The 26,868-nt window shown below is 31.8% G+C and overlaps 2 protein-coding genes across 3 annotated transcripts in view; one reads left to right on the forward strand and one right to left on the reverse strand.

The window, feature by feature from the left end:
• Positions 1–982: 982 nt before the first annotated feature.
• Positions 983–9,921, reverse strand: LOC130453105 (adenylate kinase 8). Its single transcript, XM_056792704.1, has 6 exons — positions 9,585–9,921; positions 8,539–8,720; positions 7,898–8,087; positions 5,439–5,724; positions 2,555–2,809; positions 983–1,151 (listed from the first exon to the last, which is right to left on the reverse strand). The coding sequence occupies exons 1-6, from the start codon at positions 9,919–9,921 to the stop codon at positions 983–985; spliced, it is 1,419 nt and encodes a 472-aa protein (XP_056648682.1).
• Positions 9,922–14,408: 4,487 nt separating this feature from the next.
• The window catches only part of LOC130452868 (vascular endothelial growth factor receptor 1-like), a 47,356-nt gene continuing 34,896 nt past the window's right edge, over positions 14,409–26,868 (forward strand). Inside the window, exons 1-3 of one of the 2 annotated variants that reach the window (XM_056792350.1) lie at positions 14,409–14,556; positions 22,208–22,338; positions 25,886–26,084. In XM_056792350.1, the coding sequence (XP_056648328.1) occupies positions 14,490–14,556; positions 22,208–22,338; positions 25,886–26,084 (397 nt within the window). In that variant the 5' untranslated portion in view covers positions 14,409–14,489. The remainder of the gene's footprint in view (positions 14,557–22,207; positions 22,339–25,885; positions 26,085–26,868) is intronic. The other variant, XM_056792351.1, reaches the window with a different exon arrangement.

A 26,868-nucleotide genomic window follows, 5' to 3' on the forward strand; every position in this document is an offset into this window, starting at 1 on the left:
AAATTAGAGTAGACATAACGCAAGATTAATACCTACTCAGATACTGTCTTGGAATGGTTACCTGTACAACTGTAGAAATACAAGTACTATGGTACCGCAATAGACAGAATCACAAAGCAAGTCTTCTTTGGAAGCCCAAGATTTGAAATATTCATGAGCTGAAATGCAAGCTTGATCAAGGCATCACACCTTAGATTTTGCTTTTAAGCGAAATGGAATACAACGACAACCTTCACCATAATATAACCTTCTGGAGTAACGGGAAGTATCACACGATGCGAATTACCAGTCTTACAAGCTCCTTATATTAATGCATAAGACCGTAAGAGATTCGGGCGTCCTCACTTAACGCAGATAAAAGTAGTGTCGACGTCAAGTCTGTCCAGAAGATGGCTGGATGATGTGGTGAGGAAAAAACGACCTGACGAACTACGACGAAGTTGGAGAAGAAGATAGGCCATTCTCAACCTTCAGCATCAGCAGAATACGTGCTCGCGGGAGACATGAGTGGAATTGGGATTAAGTGGATGCGAGCTGCACACTGATTGGCAGTGTAAGCTAATAAAGCTTTCAGAAACATTCACCTAATATATGGACCAGTAGTTATTTAAATGGGCTTGTATCTCTTCTTCCTTTTTTGTTGTACTTCTTCACTGCTGTTCGTGATCTAGTACATCCTTGACCATGTTATGCGTGTTCTTTTCAGGTGCAGTTCGTCAACTGGACGTCGTTCCGGTCGCCAAATCTTCGTAACTTCTGGTAATATTGCTTCTGAATTGAATCTTCTTCTTTTTCTCCGATTGTATAAATTTCTATGAATGTTTTTTCATCCATTAATTGGTTCTTAAGCTGTGGGTTTGTATAAATAAAAATAAATAAATGATTTTCTTTCTTTTTACTACCCAAATAGTTGGATACGGTTAGAAACTACCATTTTGAGACATTGTCTTGAAATATTTTATTCAATTGTATTTACAAAATATTATAGTTGTTTAATGAAACAATCTACGATTTTTGAAGATACTACAGGACACCCACACGAATCATCCGAAGATGTCATCGACTTGGTATCTTCAGCAGACATACCTTTTCTTGGTGGGAATGCTGTCGATGCTCTCAATATTATTGCAGTTATAGTTTCATTTACAGCTCTGGAAACATAAATTGTTAATATTTCTAAAGCAAAAAGCATCGAAATTTTGGGAAAGGATATAAAAATACGATTCCAACTTTTTAGGCTACGAAACAGGCAATGGAAAAGAAGATACTGAAGACGAAAGTGATAAGGAAACATATAATGTCTTGAGGAATGGGAACCTGAGATATAAAAAATTGTCAGTCACAAAGAAAAAGAGCTAAGAAAAGAAATGAAAAAATTAGAAGTATAAACATACATGAAACCAAGACTATGACAATAAGCACAGAATTAAAGATACTCGACACCAAAATAGGAAATGGAACACCTCAAATTCCTCGTCTTAATGAAAGCAAAAGATGGCAACAATTTAATGTGAAGAAACGTTTTTTCTAGTAAACACTCAAGAAAATAAGAATGGATAGTTATGGAAGGCTATTGATGGCTCTGAATCGAGCAAGATATTGTGAAACAAACAGGAAATGGAAATTAGATAAAAATTGAGAACTAGACTATATTAGATCATATCAAAAACGATGCTTACAGACATATATTAAATACAAAACCTGCACAACAATACTCAGAGATAAGTTAACGAAGATGGTTCGGACATGTGAAGAAAATAAGTAAAGAAAGGATTGAAGAAGAATACTAGAAGCCAGGACAGCAAGAGCTAGAAACAGAGGTAGACCAAAGAAGAGAAAAAATTTTGCAATGGAATGTAAAAAGAAACTAATCCTCACGTCTCATAATCGTAATTATTTAGGGTTTTCATTTTGTGTTTTATTCAGTGGACGCTATTAGAATTTTGATGGTATTTCATCCACTTAATAGAATTGGCCAAAAAATTGTGAACACGGATATCAAATTCATAAATGCTTAGGTGATAGATAAAAGAAAGTTAGTGAAGATCATAGGTTAATTTTCTTCACAAGTAATTTTCACTCGATTCTATAGACATGCCAGTTAAACTTTCCCGGCTTTGCTCCATTATAGTAAGTCCAGACGAATGTTTTGCCCATGCGGATAATCCCTAAAGTCGGGGGGCAAGATTTTCATCACCTGACTGCTTCAACTGATTAAAATAGTCCCATAAACGCATTCTAATGGAATTAGATTTATCTAAAAAGTAGTACTAGTAGTGAAAAAGTTAAAAAACCACACCCAATAACAGATGTATTAAGATTTGACAAAAAAAACTTTTAAGTGGACAAATATCCGGTGATTATCGACAGACGTTATTCTATGACAGTGAAAAATTTGAAAAACTGGATGATATTTATATTGCCTTCTTGAGAAATTTTGAACATGAGACAATCCATTTTTATTCGACCAGCATTGAGAATTAGAAAAAACGCTGAAGTCAGTTCAAGGAACTAAACTTATCCATCTCCTCAAGAGCTGAAGATATTTGCTTACCGTATACTCAAATCCCCATTAACAATTTTTGCTGTAGGACCACAATATTTTCTCAAAGATCCGTAGTTTTGACAATAATAATTCAATTCTGCATTAATCATGTGTATATCATCTTTTGGATGAAGGACTAATTCCTTCTCTTTTTCAGCGGTTGGATTTTCTTTTATATTCACAAGAGAACCAGTGATTGTGTTAAGTCTTCTATAACGGATCCTTTCTCTACATACATTCAAATCACATTCGATAAATATGACCCTAAAAATTATAATAATTGAGACAGAAAAGTATCCGTCTACCAACCATCATATGCGCCAGATTTCGTTCCCGTATCGTTGTTGTAACTCAATATATGTCTTAGAAATAGGACAAACGTTTAAATTTCAAATTAAAGCGATCTTTATATTGTAAATTCACTTCTCTACAACTGTAATTTGATAGCTTATATTTTATTATACATTTTTTGTTACTACTTAAGTTCCAAATATTTCTAAACTGTTCAAATTTATTCAATTTCTTTTACAATCATTCTGGATACCATTCCAGAAAATCATCACATAATCTGGTTTGTGAATTTCACGGCCTCAAAAATTCAGTGGCGCTTAAGACATTGAAAGAGCTGATAGCTTTTTGATATATTGGTTCAAAAATTCTTTCATTATCAGTTCCATGCTAGGATAAAAACACCAATTATTGACACTCATCCAAATGTTGACACCTCAATTTCAAAATATAAAAATAAAGTATTAGGCCCCCTCCAATAGTTATCACATCAGATATAAATCATCTGGCTGATATTAAAACCTTGTCCTGCATCTAAGTCAACTTTTTAAGTGAAATATTGTGAGTGAAAATCGCCATTTCACATCCTCTGATCTATGAATACCATAAGAAAGAGTGCCACAAGAGTTAGTCCCTAAATTTCAATAGAAAATCATGGTTAGGTTTGGAATCATCATTAGGTTTCACAAAATTGTTGCCACCTGTTTGAATATTAGGAGAAACGGTTGATTTGATTGCTAAGGTGACATTTGGATTTGAATAATTTCGTAGTGCATCAAGACGCTCAAACGTTTCAAATCAACGAAGTGGAACCTTGAGTTCTGATCCCAATCTTGACATTCGGTTCTTGAAATTGACATCAACGGAGTATCACTTTTATAATAATTATAATAAATAATTGGTGAAGGAAGATATGAAATATTTTGTGATCCATTGAAGATTCCTCTTTGTATGAGTTTTGAAAGTTTTGATTCATTGAACCCGAGCGAGGTGGTGCACGACGAAGTTCTGAAACTCCTGAGAATGGTCATTCACATGCTCAAAGTACAAGTCCTTCCAAGAACTGTTTACTTTGGTAAAAATTGCAGAAACGACTGCAGGAGAAGGTACCAAGCGTTGTAGCATCGGATAGTTCTCGAGATTATCACGATAGAAAAGAGAAGAAAAAGATTGAAGCAGAAGCTACCAAGATTGAGAAGTCTTGGGAACGTGTGAAGAAGGTAGAAGATAGGTCCCAACAACTCCAGAACAGAGAGAAAGAACTACAGATAAAGAAGTGAAGAAGAAAGAAAAGCTAAAAGATTTAGAAATTGCGGCCGATCATGTGAATCAGAGAAGTGGATCCCAAATGTGAAACGGAATGCGTTTGCCTGGTTGCCAAAATTCTGTAGATCTCTTTTCTGAAATATATTTCAACATGTGCTGTATATCTTTTGTTCATTTAGACCTTGATTAACAAAAAGTCAATATTTAAATTGGTGTCAACTTCAAATGTCAACATATGGAATTTTCGAAATCAAATGTGTCAATATTGGGTGCAAAAAGATATTTACGAGAAAAATCGTTCGTGAAAATATAAAAAAATATTTTTGTAAGTCTAATATGTGCAAATTGTTCACAAAGAACTCACAATTCATGATAACTACCTAGAAGTTTTATTTTTTTGAACATTTTTGTAAAACGCGGAGTCGAATGATTTCTATTCTTATAATGTCTTCTTATAGTGTCAACAATTGGTGATTTTACATCAATTAGATTGGATTCAAAACACACTAGAGAAGGTAATCTCAAAAGAAATGACAATTGTTGTTGATCATTTCGTCTCCAGTACATTCTTTGGTAACTATTTTTGTTTTTTGAGCCTCCAATGGTCTCCAAATAGATACTCCTGTATGATTTCTTTGGAAAAATATTTAGTAGGAATGTCACAAATTCGTCTTAGATGATACGAGGCGTAATCAAATACAATCACACTGTTTGCATGTAGTGCTGGTACCAGTTTTCCTTCAAACCAAGATTCACTCAATATTCTAGTGATAATCTACATACTTCTGACTTAGAAATAATGCTTCACTCACCAAATTTTTTTGTTTCATACCTATTATCATACCCCATTGTTCTATATTCGTTTGTACAGTTCATCAACTATTTTATAACTCTAACCTTGTTCATCAAGGAAAGGTTCAGTTCTACAAGAATACCTTTAAGAATGTTTGATGCAGACATATTATAGATTGTTTTGCATATTCAAATTAACCTGTCAGGTTTAATTTTTAAAAAATTTTTCGAAAAATCATAAAATCGGTTAGAAACAGTTAAAATCTGAGTATCTTTTCAATTATTTGGCCTCTCTCTGTGACCTGGACAAATTGTTTACTATTCAGTTCGCAGTGAGGCGTCTCTTATCTCTTTTTGTGAAGACATTTTCGTTATTTGTTGACCGGAATTATATTTTTGGAAGTGGAGGTTACTGCAGATGGTTGCATGTTGAAAATGTAGTACAGATTGCAATCTCCCCCGATTATGTATTAGAATAAAACGGGAAACAATTATTCTTGAAACACAGGCCGTGAAAAAAAAACATTATAAACGATTATTCGTTTACCTGTTGGGTGGAGTATCCAGTGAATCAAAATATTTGAAGTCTGTGTCGGTGTATGGAAATCCGACTAGAACATAACCGTTCGTGAGGCAATCATCTTGAAGAATTCGTTGATTAACTACTTGTGCTAGTAAATCGGAATGAAAACAAACTTCATTTTGACATTCTCTGAGCTTTTTGCCTAATTCCGTAGGCGATATCCATGCCTGACATAACAAATATTCAAAATCTATGAATACGATGTTAAGATTATGAGATAATAGGACAGCTTGAGTTTTTCTACCCGAACCTATAATATTTAAAAAAGGAAGAAATAAAAATAATTTTGATTAATATTGAAATATTGAAAAGAACGAAGTTCTATCAATCCAAACCGTACACCATAAATAGAAAACTTAAAAACAGAAAAGTTGCGAATACTAATTCAAAATGACATGAAAAGAATGAAAAATGTGGAGTTTAGTAGCAGTGAAAATAAAAGAGGAAGATAAAGTAAAATTGGCGTGAAATCATATGTGAATAAGAAATAATCTGAAGCTATAAATCAGGCAACTTAATATTAGAGTATTGTGGATTATAGTTTAACGAAGGTTGAAATAATACAATGAAGACGGTTGCCCCTTTGTGCACACGGAAAAAATCTAGATCATATTATCAAGAAGCTCAATCTGATAATAGTAACGAATACCAGTAATGAAGGGGCAGCGATTAGTCATAATACAACATAAGAAACTTTGCCACCATATCATATATAATATAGCTCGCAGTAGAACCTATTGGAGTTTCAGTGGCTCTAAGATACACAATGAGGCCCCAATCTTCATGGGTCGTTTGGTGGGTTCATTTGTGTTTGCCTATTTCTGTAGCGTCTTTCCATGATAAATTTATCTGTGGCGGTTCGTTACTCTCCATGTTCGTAGTGGTCTAAGTTCTTTTACGTATTCTATCATAATTTAAGGCTTGTTTGGTTATATTTGTTGCTGGTTTTTGTAGTATATAATTTGAAATTAACTATAGGTGATAAAAATCATTAATCATTATGAGGATTATGATCTAGTAGATTCTGAAAGTGAAAATAGGGAAATCGTTGTCAAAACTTTGTTAAGAGATTCATTATCATTGCAGTCGATTGAAGTTTTATGTGAAATTCATCAATGATTAATGTATATTAGAGTATTTACCAAGAAAAATGATTTCAGTTTACTTTTAAAACAATTTAAAGCATACAATGATTCCGCAGATTGTACAGAAATTGGTAAATCAATAAAACAAAATCTGGTAATGTACAGAGTTTGGGGCATTGACTAAAACTTGAAGAAATGAATCAAGAACCAACCAGTAACTTGAAAGAGCACAACCAAGGTTGAGATCATAGCAGGAACGAAATGCAGGGGCAACGATTAGTTCTATTACAACATAAGAAACTTTGTTAATATTAAACTTAATGCTTCAAATTGAAATACAAAATGCTAGTCAAGTTATTTTGATGATGACAAGAAAATCATCAACTACATTTCCTAAATCGGCAGCTCACATAAATGAGTCAAGAGCCAACCAGCAACTTCAACCAAAGAGGATACTCCAGGTCCACTTTTTCTTCCAAAATTTATACGGCAGCTTCACATTCAGCACACGGATTTGGTTTAAATTGTACAGGTAAGTGCGCTATGGACTTACTGAAATTACTTTCATAGCTGGAAATTGGAAAGCTATTTTCATTAACTGGGAAACTTCGTTGATATTAATGATTCTATAGATAGCAGGGAGACTTACAACTACAATGAACTTAACCTAGCAGATGATCCACGCGGAGATCCAAGAGATCTTATTCAAAGCTTCAGAATGTATTGAAGGAAGAATTTTGTCAGTTGATTCACAAGTTAATGTTATGATCGTACAAAAGCCGAGATTAAGTCACTTATCTAACGGTTTTTGATTAGAATATACATAGTTATTTGATAAAACTGTGTTATCATTTATTACTAGAAGTTGTTTTATCTAACAAAGACAGTACGTGATGTTGAGGTGAATGAAACTATTTTTTTACCTCTTTAGAATAGCATTACCTCAACATAACAAACTTGAATTTAACTAATTAGTTGATATAACTAAAATTTTACCGATTTAATATATCGAAGTTGCACTGTATTTAACTACAAAGTCCAAAATCTTTCAATATTGTATAATCTTACAGAATATTATATACAATCACAGGATTTTTTTGTGCTGCCATCTAATATTTGATTGGTATTTCAATTTTTATCGATATTCTACAGTGTGAATGGGAAATTAGTCAATAGAGCGCGCTACAGAATTGACCAATAATATTGAGAACCTCATTGTTGTATTCAGAGAATGACCACTAGATCACGCTAATAGATAACTGATGGAATATTTCGATACCAATAAGAAATGTGAAACATATATTCGTACTTTAAATGTGTCTGTTAAATCTGACTTACCTCTAGGACCCAGAAGGAGAACTCTAGGTTTAATTGGTCGTAAAAGTTTTCTTATTTTAGCCGTATCAATTATTTCTGCAATTATTTCAGCAATGTGTCTATGTTTGAGATGAACTTCTCGTAATGAATTTTTGAAAATATTCCTAAGAGCAACTAGTAATCGTCTTTGTTCAGGCCAATGTGGTGGTACCTCAAAAATTAAATACGTTTGAAGACATACAGTCGATATTCGTTTTCATCTTTAAAGACTTTTCCAGTTTAACAATTGTGTCCAAGGTTTAGAAGAAAGGAATAACATTCCGCCATCTATAGTGACGTTTCATTGTTTTCAATCTAACGATCTAATCAAAGAATAATCAAACTGTTTTTTCTAACGGTAATAAATAGTTGAAATCAACCTTATTATCATTGATTCCAATCTGAAAAAAATTACTGAATGTGCTAAATAAATGTACCATAGAAGCAGAAACCATCATCCTCTATTATTGACTGTCCAAAGCTATCAATTTGAGAATAATTCGTTTTGATGATCATCAATTCTGTTGTTAGATATTGAACCATTTATACATCAAATATAAAGTTGTTAACATCGATTTCTAACAAGTTTGCCCAAGAAATTGCTAAATTTGAAATCAAAATACCTTGCAGTATAGTATATCGTTTATGTTGGGATGGAACGGAGCTATAAGATGGAATGTATGCGTTGGGATAATACCCAATTGCAATAAGTGCTTAGCGTCTGCTTCATTTCTCAAGCAATCAACCATGATCCATCCTTTTGAATAGCAATTTTCCTGGCGAACCAAATATGCCAAACCTTTGGCTAAAATATAATAAAATATCATAATTATGTCCAAATATCTACGGAACTGTTGATATTAACTTAAATACTGTTTTTAAATAAGATAATAACAAATAAATCCACGTTGGGTCTAACTCCACATCTTCCTTTATACTCAATAGTTACAAAATTCTAACCCAATTTATTATAACGTTATGGTAAGATATGAAAACATTGAATATTGTATCCGAAAATGATCCCAGAAGTACCTGGTTTGACCTTGAGATGGCGGTAGTTGCTTAAAATTTAATATCGACTGAAAGTGCTTTTTTTATAGCGTGTAAGCTGCAATTCTAGGGAAAAATCTAATTACGTTTGAATTGAATCAAATTTTAGGTTAGGTATTATTTAATTCACTTTTTTGTTGGTGACAGCCATGATGCAATGGCAAGATATTGCATACAATTTGCGAAGACAATGTTCAATCTATTTTTCTTAAATTGTGAATTGAATTAGTATTTTTTATCATTAAACAATATTGATCTAGTAATACAATAATTCGATTGATTCTAATGAATAATGTCTCGATTAATTTAGTCCAAAGCAAATATACTGAATTAAAGACATACCAAGGGGCTGGTTTTTGAAAAATTTTTAGGAAAATAAAAAATTTGATAGATTTTTAATTTTAAACAGCGGTAAATTGAGGTCATTGCAACTACTAATACTGTTTTTCTATCTTATAGATTAATATTGCGGTAACTCTCTGTATAAGGCAACTTAATATTGTCGAAATAAAAATTTCAATATTTTTCACTTCAACATATAATTTCTGAGTGTGAATTATCTACGATACCACTGGAAACATTTTTTCTAAATCAACAAATCTAATAATTCTGAACTAACCTAAAACTTCTGGTCTAACTTCATCGAAATCTTTGTTTAAGCACCCAATGAGTTTTTCGCGGGATATTACAACTTGTTTGGTGAGTTTACTCACTTCTGTGGCCAATTCCAGTAAGTTAATTTTTGGTGATGGAAGGAAAAGAATTCTTGGTATCTCTCTACTTTTTGCAGCGTTTAATATTATCTGTTTGGTGAAAAGTAGGTGATCGCTTGGTTTATTGATCACGAGTTCTCTAGCAATTTCGTGGAACAGATTGAATATTCGGTGTTTTTCCAAATACGGTACATGCCATAATGGAAATCTCATAGGAAGTTTTTCACGTTCTTGCGACGACATTTTTCGTTGAAATTTTTTGTTTAACGTCTTTTGACAATGACATTTAACTACTCTACAGACTTCTATATAATATAAAACACGTTATTGATAGTGTGTTTTCTTATCTATCTCTTAAATCATACAGTTAACTCCTCCTATTCTATTTACGACTGAAGTCAAACTGTAAGGATCTTATATTCGCTTCATTAAAAATACAATTTAATTTTTGAAAAATCGATTTTTCCTATATGTCAACTATCGAAATTGAATGGAAATAAAAACACTCCCTATGTCATATGGGCTTTCCAATCTGTTTCCAAATACTTGTATCTAATCGTATCATGTAACGAATTTCCTTCTCATTTTTCCTCATACGAATCCCAAATTAATAAAATCAATTTGCTAGAGCTGGACAGAAATTCACTGTAATTAAATCATTTACTTCAAGTTGGAATGTATTAATTTCTTTGACCCTATTTTTTACTGATGTTATGTTATCAGATTTACAAAAAATCATAATTTACAATACCTTCAATGCTATAATCTTTAGTCTTAGAGTTTTAGAACGCAATTAATTATATATCTGAAACATCCTTGTCTTCATTTTCCAATACCTTCAATCTTAAAATTAAGGAACTGCTTTATAATTTTCATCGGCAACAATTCGAATTAGCTGAATACCAGTACACCCTCATATTGAATTGATAGAGCAGATGATTTCGCAAACATAAGAAGAACCATCGTTCCCTGCAAGGCTCTATTCAAAATTCAAGTTCTTATTATTTCACTGGTAAGATTCTTTCTAACGTATTTTATTGTATATTTGATGTTTACAACCCTTTGTGTAACCCTTAAAACCAGCCCCTCTGCAAAAATAATGACAAAAAATTACTTTTTGAAGATTTGATATGAAAAATGAAGTCATTTGTTATCTTAACTACAGTAAACTATATTCCGATAACTTTCCAAACATTTCATATTATGATTCATTGTAAATTTTTTGTTCATAGTTAAGACTTTGCCTTCCAAAGTATCGAAAAACTTGTTACAAACACAGTAATTTCTACTACTGTGAACAAATCTGTGAAGCCGTAGCATAAATTCCCGACAAAATGGAATTTTATAACGTAAATGTGTATTTTAGAGATTTGCAGATGCTGAAAATGGCGAATAAGACGTCAAAAAGTAATTTTGAATTGCTGAAATTATAGAAAGTTATAGACAACTGTTACTGCTAATTTTTTCACTGTATTTCAGCTTCAGCATGTAAGAACTGTGTGCGAAAAAGTAGTTATATATTAATATATAATATTGAAGAACGTATCTTCTAAAGACACAGAAAAATACGTATGAGCAAATCAAGACAAGAGTATTTTTTGGCATTTGGGGTATATTGTAGACGTTTCTGATGATCAAATTTATATTTCTGCTAAAAACATGATCCAAACTGCGGAAAGACAAGTCTTAGATTATTCTCCAAGACACATTGTCTGTCAAAAATTTTTAGCAGCTTCTATGAGTATTATCCGCCACATTTACTGGATATAGTACCGTGTGATTTCTATTCGATTCATAAAGTGAAATTTGCATTAGAACGAACAAGATTCAGTTCCACAATTGATATATGAACGAAATACTCTTTTATCCCATTTCATATGAAAAATGGAACTTAACTTCATAATTATCGGTTGAATTATTTTTTCAGCTTTTAAAACTGTTTAATCACATCGTTTCTTTTAGAGGAAGTGTTTGTTTCTCCACAAAATACTGATAAAATATTTTTATCTACAATACCATTCATCTCTATATTATTATCAATGTTTACAAAATATGAAAATACCTTTCATGAAAACAATTCTACGAACTAACTCATTGTTTACTGGGTGTTGGTGATCCGAAGATATAACTAAACGGAACTTATTTCATATGTACAGGACACTCTAGGACAGAGGTTCTCAAACTTTTTCATCACCTTTTCAGTACAAACATGCCTTGGTGGCGCACATTATATTTTAGATTTCTCTCATTTTAAATTGTTTTTGTTTTACTTTCATCTTAGTGTTATTTTATATTTTAAATATTTCAATTTTCAATATAATATATTTAAAGTAATTATACAATCTCAATAATCCAAATGATGTAGAATATCTTCAAAAGTGTATTTTACAAGATGATGAATATGAAGATCTCCTTAACCAAATGGAAGACTTCGAGGATAAACCAGACACAGATGCGGGCGATCAGCCAGCGGAAGAAAGAGATGGTAAATCTGATATTGAGGAAAGTGGGGCAGAAGTAAAATATATTTTACACAATACCGTGTCACTCAAGATTGCAAAAAAAAAGAAGACTGGAGTGAAAAGTCGAGTCATATGAGTACCTACCTACTTAGGTTATATTTCTGTCTAAGTTACCAACATAAATATTCCAAAACATACTAAAAAAATAAATTATAAAAATGAATGTAAAAAACACATCACGTCTCCGGGGATTAACAGAAATAATTTTTTTTTGTGATCACAACTTAAACAAACAAAAAAAAGTATGAGCGAAATGAATTATGGATTTGATACATTGCGACAGCTTTTTAATAGAATAAGTTTGTGACCGACGGAGGGTTGAAAAACATTGTGCTAGTTAGATGTAGAAAATTCTTGAAGGACATTTTATAAAAACGCAATTGTATCAAATATCGTAAATACTTTATCAGCATTTATTTTATTATAAATAAGACTTATTGTAAACAACTTAACAATGTTTATAGTTAGATCGCTCTTGAGATTAATCATATTCATTCAACTACATAAAAATATTGTAATTTTATGTAAAATAAATTTTTTAAAAATAATTATCGAAAAGCGAAAATTATAATTTGCTTGGATACTTTTTTGCAGAGAATTTTGTACAGTACATTTTTTGCTCCAGCACTTTTGTTCGAACTCCTCGTAGTATTCGAGTTATTCACGACTCAAAATATTTTTAACTGTATAAACCCATTTTGAAGTGATAATTTTGAAGTTAAGTTAGTCTTTTTTGTGAAGAATTTTGCATTCTATATTTTTTGTCATGGCAATTTTTCCTAATTCTTCATAGTTTTCCTGCTCTTCGCGATTCAATATATTTTTAACTGTATAAACCCATTTTGAAGTGAGAATTTTGAAGTTTAACGAAACTGGTGCACTAAAATTTTTATCCAAATCATGATGGCGAAATATTATGTTCCCTGGATATTTGTCCAGTACTCAGATGTTTTCAGTTGATGCAGTTCTCCTTCGCCCTGATTTGAATAAATTTTTCACCAAACCAGTTTCGTTAAACTTTTTTTACCCATTCATTATCAGTAGATCTTGTTATGGGATTTCGGGGTAATTAGTAGAAATAGCTGGAATGAAAATTTCTCATAGTTTTACTGTTTTAAATCGTAAAATAAACGGTTTTGCAAAATAATCCTTTACAAAAAATTATCTCATTATCAGATAAAGTTCTTATATTATTTTGTATTCTACATAAATTAATAAACAATTGAAAAAAATCCAAAAAAGAATGATTTTTTTAGTTTTTATAGCTTAAAATTAAATCGATGAAAAACAATCAATTTTCGTGAATAGTTTCGTACTATATTCTTCAATTTTAATAGTTTTTGGACCATTAAAAATCGAAAAATAGATAAATTTTATAATTTTGGTCCCAAAATGTTCCATTTTACGACGAATTTATGAAAAACACGGGGGTAGTGGCTGAATTTACAGTTTTTAATAGTTTTAAACCTTAAATAGTAGAAAAACTTTTTTTTTCAAAATATCCATTTTGTAAAATGGAACATTTTGAGACCAAGATCATTAAAATCCATCCATTTTTCGATTTTCTAGAGCCAACCTAACCTAACCTAACCTAGCCTAACCAAAAAACCAGGTGACCGCGAAAGTGTATAATTACCTTTTGGGTAATTATAAATTATAAAGTGTATAATTACCATAATTTTTTGTAAAGGATTATTTTGCAAAACCGTTTTTTTCACGATTTAAAACAGTAAAACTATGAGAAATTTTCATTCCAGCTATTTCTACTATTTTTTTTATAAATCCGCCGTAAAATGGAACATTTTGAGACCAAGATCATTAAAATCCATCCATTTTTCGATTTTCTAGAGCCAAAAAACCAGGTGACCGTGAAACCGATTTCGGTTAGGATATAAATAAGGAACATTAGATATAAAGTAATAAAGATTCCGAAACATAAAAAATATACAAGGTGATCCATTTAAAATAGCAAAATTCATTATTTTTCCGTAAAAAAGAAACATCCAACAACAATGTAAATTCTACCATAATACCTCATGCTTCACAAGACTTTTGTACACAAAAACTTATAAAAATTGTATTCCGAGATAATTGAGGCGTTCCATACATAAAACTCATTCTGTATAACTGGTTGCCTATACTTTACAGGAAGAGCCTTTATCTTCACTTTCTAAAACATTGACTGTATCACGCCTCCTAGCGTGTGTCATAACCAGTATTGTTGAATTCGTCGCGCGAATGATATTTAACTAAAGTAAAATGTTTGTTTGAAAACTCTGTGCTGTAATAATGAATTCTAATAATAAAATTGTGTTTTTAGTGATAGTTACAAGTGATTTAGTCATCACATCATTCGGTGAGTTTCAATATTTGAAGCTGGTTTTAAATGATAGTTTCTAATAGAATTAGTTTTCAACTTTGATGCTGATTGTAACAAATACGTGTGACAAATATATTTAATATTCCATTGAGGTATCAATGTTTTCATAGTGTAGAATGAAAAATACATTTCATATATTAACTAGGAGAATATTTTGAATTTTTTTAACACATTATTGAAAGTGAATATTCTACGTTATTTATGATAATTCTCTTTATATTTTTGCTCAACCTAAATTTCATATTTTGTGAAAAAAACAGTTCAAAATTCCGGAAAATAGTAATAATTGAATTTATATCAAAAAATTCAACAGGCATTTTTGATATTTCGAGGAGTGCTTGTCTTAATTTTGATCTCAGCCTACGACTAAATTTCGTGCTACGTTTGATCGGTGGTTCTCTACGACAATGAAGACGACTGCGTTAACAAGTTGAAGGCTTTTGAGATGTGGCTGCACCGCAGAATCCTCAAGGTGCCTTGGAAGGCTGGATTGAAAAACGAAGAAATTCTGAGACGCATCGGCAAACAACCTGAATTATTTGAAATAATTAAAAAGAGAAAATCCGGTATACCTAGGGCACATTATTACAACAACAAATATCAATTTTTGTACCTACTGATCGAAGGTGAAATTGAAGGAAAGATACCTAACGATCGGATGTAAGAAAATATTTTAGCTGCGAAACATCAGGCAGTGGACAGGACTACACGATGTACAATTCTTAATACACACCGCAAGATGAAGAAAACATCCATGGATATGTATTGAAAGAATAAGAAGAAAGTGTCGTGATATTTGTACCGATACAACGTCTCTCACCGAGTATGAAATTTGTAAAATCAGTTTTGGTCTATACCAAGTCTTATGATAATTTTTGAAAATCAAATTTAGGTCCTCATATCAGAAAACAGCCAATAAAGTGATTATGAATACTATTCACGTACCAATCCCAAATTGAATTAGATATAAAATGATCAACATTGCCCCTGAAGAGATTCAGATCACAGTTTCCGAACGTCGCGCTAAATTTTCAGTGAAAATATCAAATTTAAAACATAATTTGGAACAAATTTTTATATTTGTATGTAATTTCTTCCAAGGTATAACATCAAACATTGAGTCGTGTGACTAAATAAGAAAAAATAATCATTCCAATGCTTCTTTAGCATTGGAATGATTGTTCCAGCAACTCTGTGTAGTTTTCGCTCGACTAACGTATTCAATAAATTATAACACTGTTTGTATCAGGCCAACAACTAATTAAAAAGCACCAATATTTTTGTTTTTGTATAAGCTTAATTTTTGCTTCCCACACATTTATTGATGAAATCAAAAGTTTTTGAGTTATTCATGAAAAATTGATAAAAAACGTAGTTTTTTCCAAGAAAAATTTTCGAACGGGCATAACTGAAAAACTATTAATTAAAAAAAATGCTAGGAACAATTTTTGCTTAAAATCTTGTCCTGTATGTTAATGAAATCGTTTTTCATCTAATTTTAGTACAAGTGTACCAAAAATTAGAAATTTATATTGTAAAATAATACAGCGGTTTATAATAAGAAAAATTCCATTTTTCTCATCTGGGCTCAGTGAAATTTAAGGGGTATTTCCAAAGTTCGTTCCTATTGAAAAAAGTGATGGAATTCGATTTTTTTCCCTAGAATATCCTTTACAAGTTTTCTTTGATTATACCTCCGAATGACTAAAACTCATAGATGAACTGTGATTTTACTCCACTCCAAGACAGTGAATATTCACAAATAACGAAAACACGCCCGTGGATTGAATCATAACACATTTTGTATTCTTTTAGTCACCAAACGCTCTGGGCAGTTACTATGAAGAAACGAAAGTCGTGTTTACCTTGAAATCGTTTCATTTGTATGTAAAACGTTCGCATTAATCATACAAAATAAGAAGAAATCCCGCTCGAAAAAAACAAATATATAATATTACCGAATACTAATAAACAATACGAATGGTTATTATTCAGTTGAGTCGTGGAATTTAGCTACGGTAATTGACGAAGGTGATAAGTCATAAAATGAATAATAGATTTACATATACACAGTGTACCAATTTTATGAGAAAGTATATTTTTAACATTAAAAGATTTTGCACAAACTTGAGGAAAATTATTTTTAAATCATCTCGACTGGAGATATTTGGAAAGTGTCTAAATCCTTTCCAGTAAGGAATCTGAACGCAAAATTGAAATTTTTCGATTATTATACAGTCTTCGTATCAACCACGCAGAGTTAATAACAAGTAATTAAGATTTAGTACATTCAATCGTTAAATCTAGATTTTACTACTCAGTTTGCAGACTTTCAAGTAGTTCCTAGAATTATTTGGGTTTTCTTGAAGTAGCGAATGTCGTAATTGATTTTTTTTCGTTCATTGTCATATTTTGAACAGTCAATGCCTCACTTTGATTTGTGATTTTCCACAAATAGGATCTAGACTTTCTACTTATATTGTTGAAGCTTCATTTCAAAATGGCACTTTTCCCAATTGCCTTAAGACCTCTATATGAAGGTGGAGATGAAAATCAAGCATCGAATTTCCCAAGTGCACTCCTTTCCACGTTATCTGAGATCTTAGATAGATTAGTCAAAGAAAAAGTTGGAATTATTGGAAAAATTCTTGACTTCTCTTAATTTTTCAAAGATGTTACTTAAAACTCTTAACTAGAAGTATATTTGGGATATATCCGACTCTCGATCGGAATTTTTTATTAAAAAATCGACTAGAAATGTTGTTTCAATATTATATACCGTACAAATTCAGTATTGCTTAATCGTAAAAATTTTTATCTATCTTTCGTATTTTTGCGATACACATTTCCTTTCTGTGGCTATTCAGATAATATTCTGGAAACAATGCGATAAAAACTCATATTTGTATACAGTACTCAATTAATACCAAAAATAAATTGACTGACTGGAATAAACGACAATTTTATCTGTTTTATATCTGAAACTGTGGTCAGAAAAACGTCCCGTAGATTGATATTACAATGAGAAAGCGCACACATTATTAAATTTACAGAAGAAATAACAAAACAACCCCTAAGGTCATAATAAAATGTTTATACCACAAAAAAACATTCGCTGGAATGTGATCATCCATAATCATTTAAGAACGAATTTATATGCAAATAATTAGATAAAATATGCCTTAAAAGATGACACAATATGCTCAAAATCTGCAAAAATAGAATACATTTACTTATAATAAAGCTGCAGATATACTTGCAAATGGGATATTTGTATATTATTCTAAGAAAAATCGAGAAATTTCTTTATGTACAGAATGTTGCTTTTCATCCGACAATATATTAACATAATTCAAAAATATTCTTCCAATATCTGCCGAGTTGACTGGAGTGATTCAAAGTGATTTAATCTGAATATATTACATCAATTTCCATTCAAAAGTCTTGGAGATGCTATTTTTTACCGAAACAGTTAATTACCAATTCCTCATACGAAATATACAGCATGAAAGATTCTTTCAGTAAACCTGCGTATATTTTCAAATTTGAACTCGAAGTCTCCTCTCGTTCTCCAAATAAAGAGAATGAGAAAGCGAATAAATTATCAAATTTACAGAAGAAATTAACAAAATAAGCCCTGAGGTCATATAAAATGTAGGAGAATACCAAAATCGCCTCGGTTATTGTCAAGAGTGAATGATGGTAATTTTAAACAATAAGATGTTTATACTACAAAAAAGACATTCACTGGGGTATGATCATTCATAATCACTTAAGAGCGAATTGATATTCAAATTATTACATGAAATATGCTTCAAAAGATGACAAAATATGCTCAACAATCAAACGGAAGAGATATCTGATTAATTTCAGATTTCAATACACGTATTATGTTAATCATTTTTAAAACGTTATAATTAATAATAATTAATAGTAAAACCATGATAATATAAAGGAAAATGATAGTGGTCTGTAAAACTAACATAATAATTTTGGATAACAGTAAATTAATGGTTTCGTGCTTATCCAAACCTGCAAACTCTGAGTCATTTATGAGAGAAAGTTGAAATTCACAGTAATGTAGCTGTACAGAAATATATTATACTTCATATCACTTAAATTGGGAGAAAATAAAACTATGATAACATTCCAATATCTTTAGATATTTCAATCGAATCTTCTTAATCTAATTTTTCATACACTTGTTATAAGCCTCTACTAAGATCGCAATTAGTTCCTCAAGCGAGGAGCCAAATCTGACTATTAAGTTGTCTGAACGATACCTTTGTTTTGTTGTTTTGAGTTGGTACAAAAAAGTCACAATCATGCTGGAATTTGACAGATTATTTTCATGGTAGAATGTCTTTCCAATAATCCGATCATTCTTCCACGTAGACGCCTCGAAACGGATAAGTCTCATTTCCTTTTGATCTTTTACGCCTCCGAAATGGATTTATGGATGCTACTATTCCGGGGTAGCATATTAAACGAAGTTCGATAACTTAGCTTACTATATAAACATCAACAAAACAAAATACCCAAAAATATATACAACGAAAGATTAAACTACGTCGCACGAGCCGAATCTCTGGAAACAGCGTAGTTGAACAATGAGTAGGTAGAATAAAACAATCATATTGGTTTATCCTAAAAACAGTATCTGATAAATTTAAGAGGACAAGAAGGTTACTTGAAATGTTGGCCAGATATCGGCCAGGAATGCAAGGATTATTGTTTTGTTGACAAAGTTGTGGTACATGGCGTGATTGCCAAACTTCACACTTCACAGTAATCGAAGGAAACATGATCATTATCTTGTGATCAAATTTGAGTCAGTTTTTTCGATTATTAGAGCACCATGGGATAGATTGGTGGGCAGTTTTGACATCTATTATGAAGTCCAGGTTCCGTCAACAGTAATGATGCGTTTTATGGATGGTTACATTGTTAAGTATCTATTATGAAATCTCTACTAGGCTGTAATTTTCTCCTTAGCTGGATTTTGCATAAGTCCGCTTTCAAGGTACCAACAGCTTGCTGCGCCGCTGGTCAAACCAAAACTTTCCACAAACTATCGGTGGATCTATCTACCAGATGAAGAGTTCCATAATGTGACAACGTAAGTACAAGAAAAATGGCCACTCACGAATATAAAAGAAAATTATTATGGAGACATTTTCATAGAACTGACTCTTTCAACAACTGAATCACATGGCAAGATTTATATTAGTGTAAAAGGAAATAATTGAGTGATTTTTTATAATAAATAAATAAATAGAAATATCTTAAGGGTATATGTTCAATTCCTATTTACAGGGTGTTCCGGGACTTGATGCACAAAATTCAGAATGAGTAGATGGAAAAGAGAAATATTTGATCCATTTCACAATTTGGACTGTAAATATTTCACAGAGCATGTAGTGTTCTCAAATCTGTTGTTAAATGAAACTATTATCTAAAAACACTTCGCTCTCATATAATTTTGAATAGATTATAACAGGATGTCTCCCACACGAACTGATACGTTGCAATGGTACATCCTTTTATAATAATAAACTAATCATATATAACTACAAATTAAACATTTGTTTAAAAATATATATCTTCAATTAACAATGTCCATTTGTGACTAATAGGAAATAAATTCTATGAAATTATAGTCCAGGAGCTATAAATCTTAAAAGTGTATGTAATTTTTTTATAAAAATTGTTAGATTTGTTTATAGGACTTTGCAAATGTGAGTTTTGCGTGGATTTGCAAGGCCAGGAAAATCGATATATGTTTCGTTCTTATGGTATGAAATGGTTTGCCTGAAGTGTATTCGATAGAAAATTTCAATTTCTTCTAGAAAAAATTTACGCAAACCAATTTTTTTGGCCATTAGAGTCGGGACATTGGCTTGCAAGACATCGATGACTCAACCTTTACAAGCTGACTTCAGTTGGTGAGGTATGACTTAAACCACGCGAGAAGTGTGAAATATTTTTCACCAAACAACGAAGAAACTTTTAGATTATGCAGAACCATGTCGTTGTAAACGGTAGAAAATTCTTCAATAGAAAAGTTCATTTGTGGTATCAAAAAAGAAAATACTGTCAAGTTGAATGCCTGTTTCTGCAGAATATTCACAAGTTGTATGTCAATGATTGGGTGAAATCTCTCTTTCTATTGCTTCGTTTTTTTTGTCCATAGAAACATGTCAGTTCCAAATGTAGTTTGACATATGTTTTATGGTTTTATTGCTACTATCAAAGAGGAGAACACAACTACTTCCTTCGCTAAGAACTCGAAGAATATTGCATTACATCTCCACTGAAAAGCGTGATGTCAAACGACCTTTATGTCTATATGAACATCCCTAATGGCTCGCAGTTGCAAGGAAAGTTTTGTAGCCACTGACTAGTTTCGACATTATTACGTCTCATTAGAGACCTTGTCGATTGACATCACGCTTTCAGAGAAGATGTAATGCAATATTCGTCGAGGCATTAGCAAGGGAAGTAGTTGTGTTCTTCTTTGAAGAACGGCAGAATATATTTACGAAATATTCAATTTCGAAATTCTTCCAGAGGGAAACAGTAGAAATTATTCATTTTGATATATTTCACACACCTCATTTACCATAAATCAAATACCAAAGTGTACTAAATCTAATATATCTTCAAACAATCAAAAACGTATGTAGTCATCGTCTGATATATTAATAAGTTAAGAATTGCAGCATTTCAAATTTTGTTGTTTGTTTAAAAAAAAACATTAAATTCTTCGATTTCAAACATCGACACTTGATAGTAATATCAAGATTATTGATTATGGTTATCATAGAAATCGATGTTGATTTTTATTGGTTAGATTATACTTGATATTAAATATTTATAGGTTAGAATTGGACTAGGTTGTTGTTAATGATGACATCGATTGGTCATTTAATAAATGACATTAAGTTTCAAAAGGCTATCTCGTTATTGATGTATATGTAATGACATTAAATTTTATGGGTTAGGTCGTTATGAGTGAATTGAATTTCATAGATTATGGAAGGTTAATTAGTTATCGATGGTGCTGAATTTCTTCCATAGAAGTTCTTTTTTTTTCTAAATCTAAAAAATATGAGTAGATTGAACTAAGGTTCTTAAATCAGTTTTCTTTTTAATGCATTGATAATTTTGGGCAATATATGTTGTTTCTAAAAATAGCCGCATTTCTAAGTTGTACAAACTTTGGCAGATTCTTAATTTATGTCCCTCATGTTATATATGTCTCGCTAATGAACACCCGCCAAGATATAATTTGATATCGTTTTTGTGAGAGGTTGATTGTAGGCTTGATATTGTGTTGTATATAGATTCCAAAAAGTTTAAAATTAACTTATATATGGTGAAGGTTTATAAATAAGTAAGATAAAATTGTATAAATTCACATTTAAAGGTGATATCGGTTACGATATCAAAGTCAGTTCCACAATCCCACTACGAAAACCCTCATAATCTAGTTGGCAGAGACTTCGATCCAATCCATGTATATAATAAGGGAACAAATAGTTTTTTTCCATTACAAATTTTTTAAAACATTTTTTTTTTGGACACCCTGAATAACATTTTTTTAATATTTTTTTTTTCATTGCAGCCAATAACTTCTACTCAAAACCGCATATTCTTAGTGAAGGAGTTGAAGATATTATCGAACCAAATACGAATTACACAATTTTTTGCCAAGGAAACAGACCACTTAATTGGACAATTCCTTCGATAGAAAAGGTGAGATATGTAAATAAATGTTTTGAACTTCCTACTCCTTATACTTTTTCATATGTTTTTCTGAATAAATCGTCCTTATTTAAGGTCTATTTTGATAGGAGTTAAAAACAGATGAAAATTGTCCAAGAAAAACATTTTTTTTACAAAAAGTCGATTCAATTCAATCTCCTTCAATTATTTTCCAAATTCCCGATGCCGTGCTTGTTAAAGAATTTGTCTTTTTCTCAAAATAAGCTTCAGTTTCATCAATTGCTTCTTCATTTAAGCTGAATTTCTCACCGGCCAGAATATTTTGAGATCAGCGAATAGATAATAGTCACTGTAGGCCAAATCTGAAGTATACGGTGGATGAAGGAGCAATTGGAAGTAATATTATTTTGAGATAGATTTCACAGTTCGAAAACTGAAGTTTCAGCTTTAGCCCTATCCATCCGAAGGATAGGGCTGAGATCCTTCTATTTTCTCTTTCTAAGAATAAACTCTCTGCAATCTTTATCATTTTGCACCAAATTGCTGTGGACTACCATTTATCATTATAATCGCCATTAAAATCGATACACTTTCGAAGCATTTTTTCAAATCCTTCCGATTTAATTGAGGAACCTCCATATCATGTGATTTAAACAAATCAATCGCCTCTTCAAGTGTAGAAAACCGTTGACCTAGTAATTTATTGCCAATCTGTGAGTATAAGAAAAATTCATTGGGTCTTAAGCTGGATAAAACATATCAATTCGATGTTTCAACTGTTCAGAAACGTTTGAAATGATTTGTGAACTCGCAAAGTCTTGATGGAGAATGATTCGTCTTCTTCAATTGGTTTCCCTCATTTTTTGAAATATTACTGGCAAACAAATGCAGGTGTATTAGAATTGAAAGTTCTACGTTTTCCTTATTGAGCAGCAGATTGTTTTCCATTTTTTGCTCTGTTCATTAGTACCCAGCTTTCAGTTTATTTTATTCGTTTCAGTTTAGTTTGTAATTTCAAACCTGTCTTATTATATCTTGAAGTAGGTAAAAAGCGAGGCCAGAAAGTAATTTACAATCGTGAAAATGTACAAGTGAAACTAAGAGAAAATTTTAATGAAATTTGCATATAGTGATATTGTTTGGGGAGTTTCGTCCTAATTATAATATCGACTTCAACCTGTTTTATCCTGTAATTTATCTCTGTTGAATGTGACCTCGTTTCTATTTCTCATTTAATCAAGGTTGGAGGAAATTGTTTTATTTCCAATCGTATAAAACAAGTCGCAGTTCACAATTTTGTGGTTATTATTCTGTTCTTATGAACAATGTGTGTACATTTAATTATCAAAGTGTGATTCCATGTCTACGGAAAACTGTGGTTATATAATCCATTAAAAAAATTTCATACTTTTTTTAGTGCTTCAACATGTAGCTTAATGAACAAATTAACAGAATACATCCAATTTTATTACAAGTTTTATTAAAGATCAATTCCCCATTAGTCACTGTAATTAGACTTAATGCTTTAAACGTATACAAAAAAATAGAAATCTTTCAACATTATAATAAAAATGGAATTATACGAAGAAAATAATCCATTTTCGTCGATCTAATTTGACTTAATCTTGATGTTTTTGTACCTTGTTATGTATAAAGCTTGTTAAAGTTGTGTTATTCGATTCGTTTCCCCACAGCAGTTTCTTTTGTTTCATTTCCTTCCCTTTTATTTTTCATTTTTCTTCTGCCAGATCCACATCTCAAGTCCAGCTCCACTCCGGTATTCCTTCCTTATTTTTGTAAGTTCATACAGGGTGAGTCTTAAGAAACTTGTGAGTGTTAACTCCTCTTCTATATTAATTTATAGGGTGATTTGTCATACGAAACATCAGATTTAAATTATTTGAAGAAAGGCTCCTTTTACTGTGGATCTTACAGCTCTTTCCGGGAAGAGGTGAACCTCTCGCAGGTCCTAATGGGACGCGAAAAAATCCTTAATACATTAGCGATTTATATTCGTCATTATTGATTTACACTGGACATAATCTCAAATTTCATCATCTAATGAAAAAAAAACGAGGGCCCAGAAATGCCTTTCCGTTAATTAACTTCCAACCCCGCAAATCAATGTAAAGCTACGATCAATAATCTGAGGTTTTCAAATCCAAAGTGATTTATACCAACTTAACCTAACCTAACTTAATCTAACCTAACCTAACCTAACCTAATATAACCTAACCTAATCAAACACAAAGTGATTCATAATATATAAAATTCTATTCCTTCACGATATTCCAATATTTCTGTCTGCTTTTTTAATTAATTGTAGACACAAACCAAGACATTTACGACGTCGTGTTAAGTTATCAAGTGTGGCTTGTTTCAACTTCATCAAAGGCCCGCAATTTGCTAGAAAAGGCTGTTAATTTTCAATCATAATGAAAGTATGTAGTTCTCAATTCAGCATAGAAAGTAAACTACATTTGTGTACATTAGCCTCGGAAATCGGTACATTGTGGACAGGAGCATTGTCACGAAGCAAGCGCAAACCTCAGCTGATTTTGCCGCGCCTTTTCAGGATAAATTATTGATGCAACTGCCTTAATAAGTTAGAGTAATATACCATGTTCATTGATGTAGTTGATTTCTTAAATACAATTAAAAGGATACCTTCATAGAAAAGGATACCTTCATAGTCCTAAAATATTGTAGCTATCACTTTTTGGTGCTTTCCGGACTCTCCTTCCCGATGATACTCCATGGAATCTCTTTTGTATGTCAGATCATAGTACATGGTTTCACCACTCATTACTATTTGATTGGAATACACTTTCTTGGTCATAGCGGCAATCCTCTAAAAATTACTCACAATATTCTACTCAATGCTGTTTTGGCACCACGCTGAGAATTAGAAGCACCCACGTTTACTTACTTGTCTTATCTAAATGCTCTTGTATATCACTTGTTTTGGGAATGCCTGTCTGTGCTATAATTTCTTTTTCGTTTCCTTAAAACAATTCTTCACACTACTCAACTAGAAGTTTTCCCTCATTTCCTTGAAACATCATAATATTCTTATCAAGTTGAAACAAAATTAACCTCATTATCATCTGACGAGATCTACGCTAGAAGCGCATTAGAATGAAAATAAATTATTCTTCATCAGGTCTCATTCATTAAATTCCTACAAGGAATCTCTCAGATTTACTTTATTTTGATTTGCTACAGATCTATTGGGCGTCTTCGCCATCCATCCTAATCTCGATTATTATCCAGAAAAACGCACACAACTTTTTTGAATCTCATACAAGCTAGTTTTACTTTCTGATTCAATACTTTTTTCAAAATTTGTATCTTCCATCAAAATTCAGATTTGCGATCCCACAGAAATTCCCCCTTGATTTTTTTCTAAGGTAATGCGGGGGAATGCTTTTGGAATATATTTAAAGCAGTCACAAATAGCTTCATCAATCCGAGATTTTTCATTGAGTGAAATAAATTCCAAATCTAAGTGTGCAACTGTTCAGCGTATATCTACACCGAATAACTTCGCTTCTTATACGTTATTTCTTTGTTACAGGATGGAGATGTCAAATCATGGACATCGTTCACAACGGAGGACGAAGTTCCAAACAATAAACAGTTCAAATACGGACTCCGGTTGTATATAACGAATATGTCTTATTCATTCGTAGGTTTTTACAATTGTCATTTCAACGACGCTGAAGATATCAGTGACATTAACAATACAAATGATAGAATATATTTATTCGTTGACGGTAAGTTGAAATAGCACGTTATTTTGGTTCTACTGTGAAATGGTATTCCAGACACCTGCAGGTGATTGCAATTAATTCAACTGTTTATTGCATGGTAATTCGCCTGGATAAATCAGATGAATCCTAATGTAAAATACCACATTCTACAGCTATTGAATGAGTAGCTTTGACTAGTATTCTAGATAGCCAACTGGAGTTCTCATTTCAGCGCCATCTCTTGGTTCATGAGCATTATTAAACATAGATGAAATAACAGTTTTATTTCAGCTTCTGGCGGCATACTTCAAACTCAAATTGTAAAATCCAATAGTTGTTATTTTTCAAAAAAGTTCAATGAGACAAACGACAGTTTTTTATTACATTAGAAAAAGTAACAAAACATACATAAGAAATTTTTGATAGAGGTTTCGTTCTCAGTGCAACAGAACTGTAGGCTGCATTATCTGCTAAGTCTAACGTCTTCAGGTGTCCGTTGAGGCCACACTGTGTAGCAGTGTGGCACCTAATTGGAATGACCCATCAATTCAATATTTTGACTATTCCAAAACGTCTTTGTTTGAATTGATGTCTAAGAGCTCGTTGTGATGATGATTCGTTTTCAGAATTTATCGTTATACGTTGCTCTAAAAAATAGGCGACTATTTGCTTCAAATAGTAAACTAACAACTCTTGTTGGATTTGGGTCGTCTTGAAAGACCTGGGTTGATATGGATAGATCCATGATTCCTGGCCTGTCACGATCTTCTAGACATCTTTAGAAGCCCATGGAGAAAATTTTTTCAGC

This window comes from Diorhabda sublineata, chromosome 2 (assembly GCF_026230105.1).
Source record: "Diorhabda sublineata isolate icDioSubl1.1 chromosome 2, icDioSubl1.1, whole genome shotgun sequence".
NCBI lineage: Eukaryota > Metazoa > Arthropoda > Insecta > Coleoptera > Chrysomelidae > Diorhabda > Diorhabda sublineata.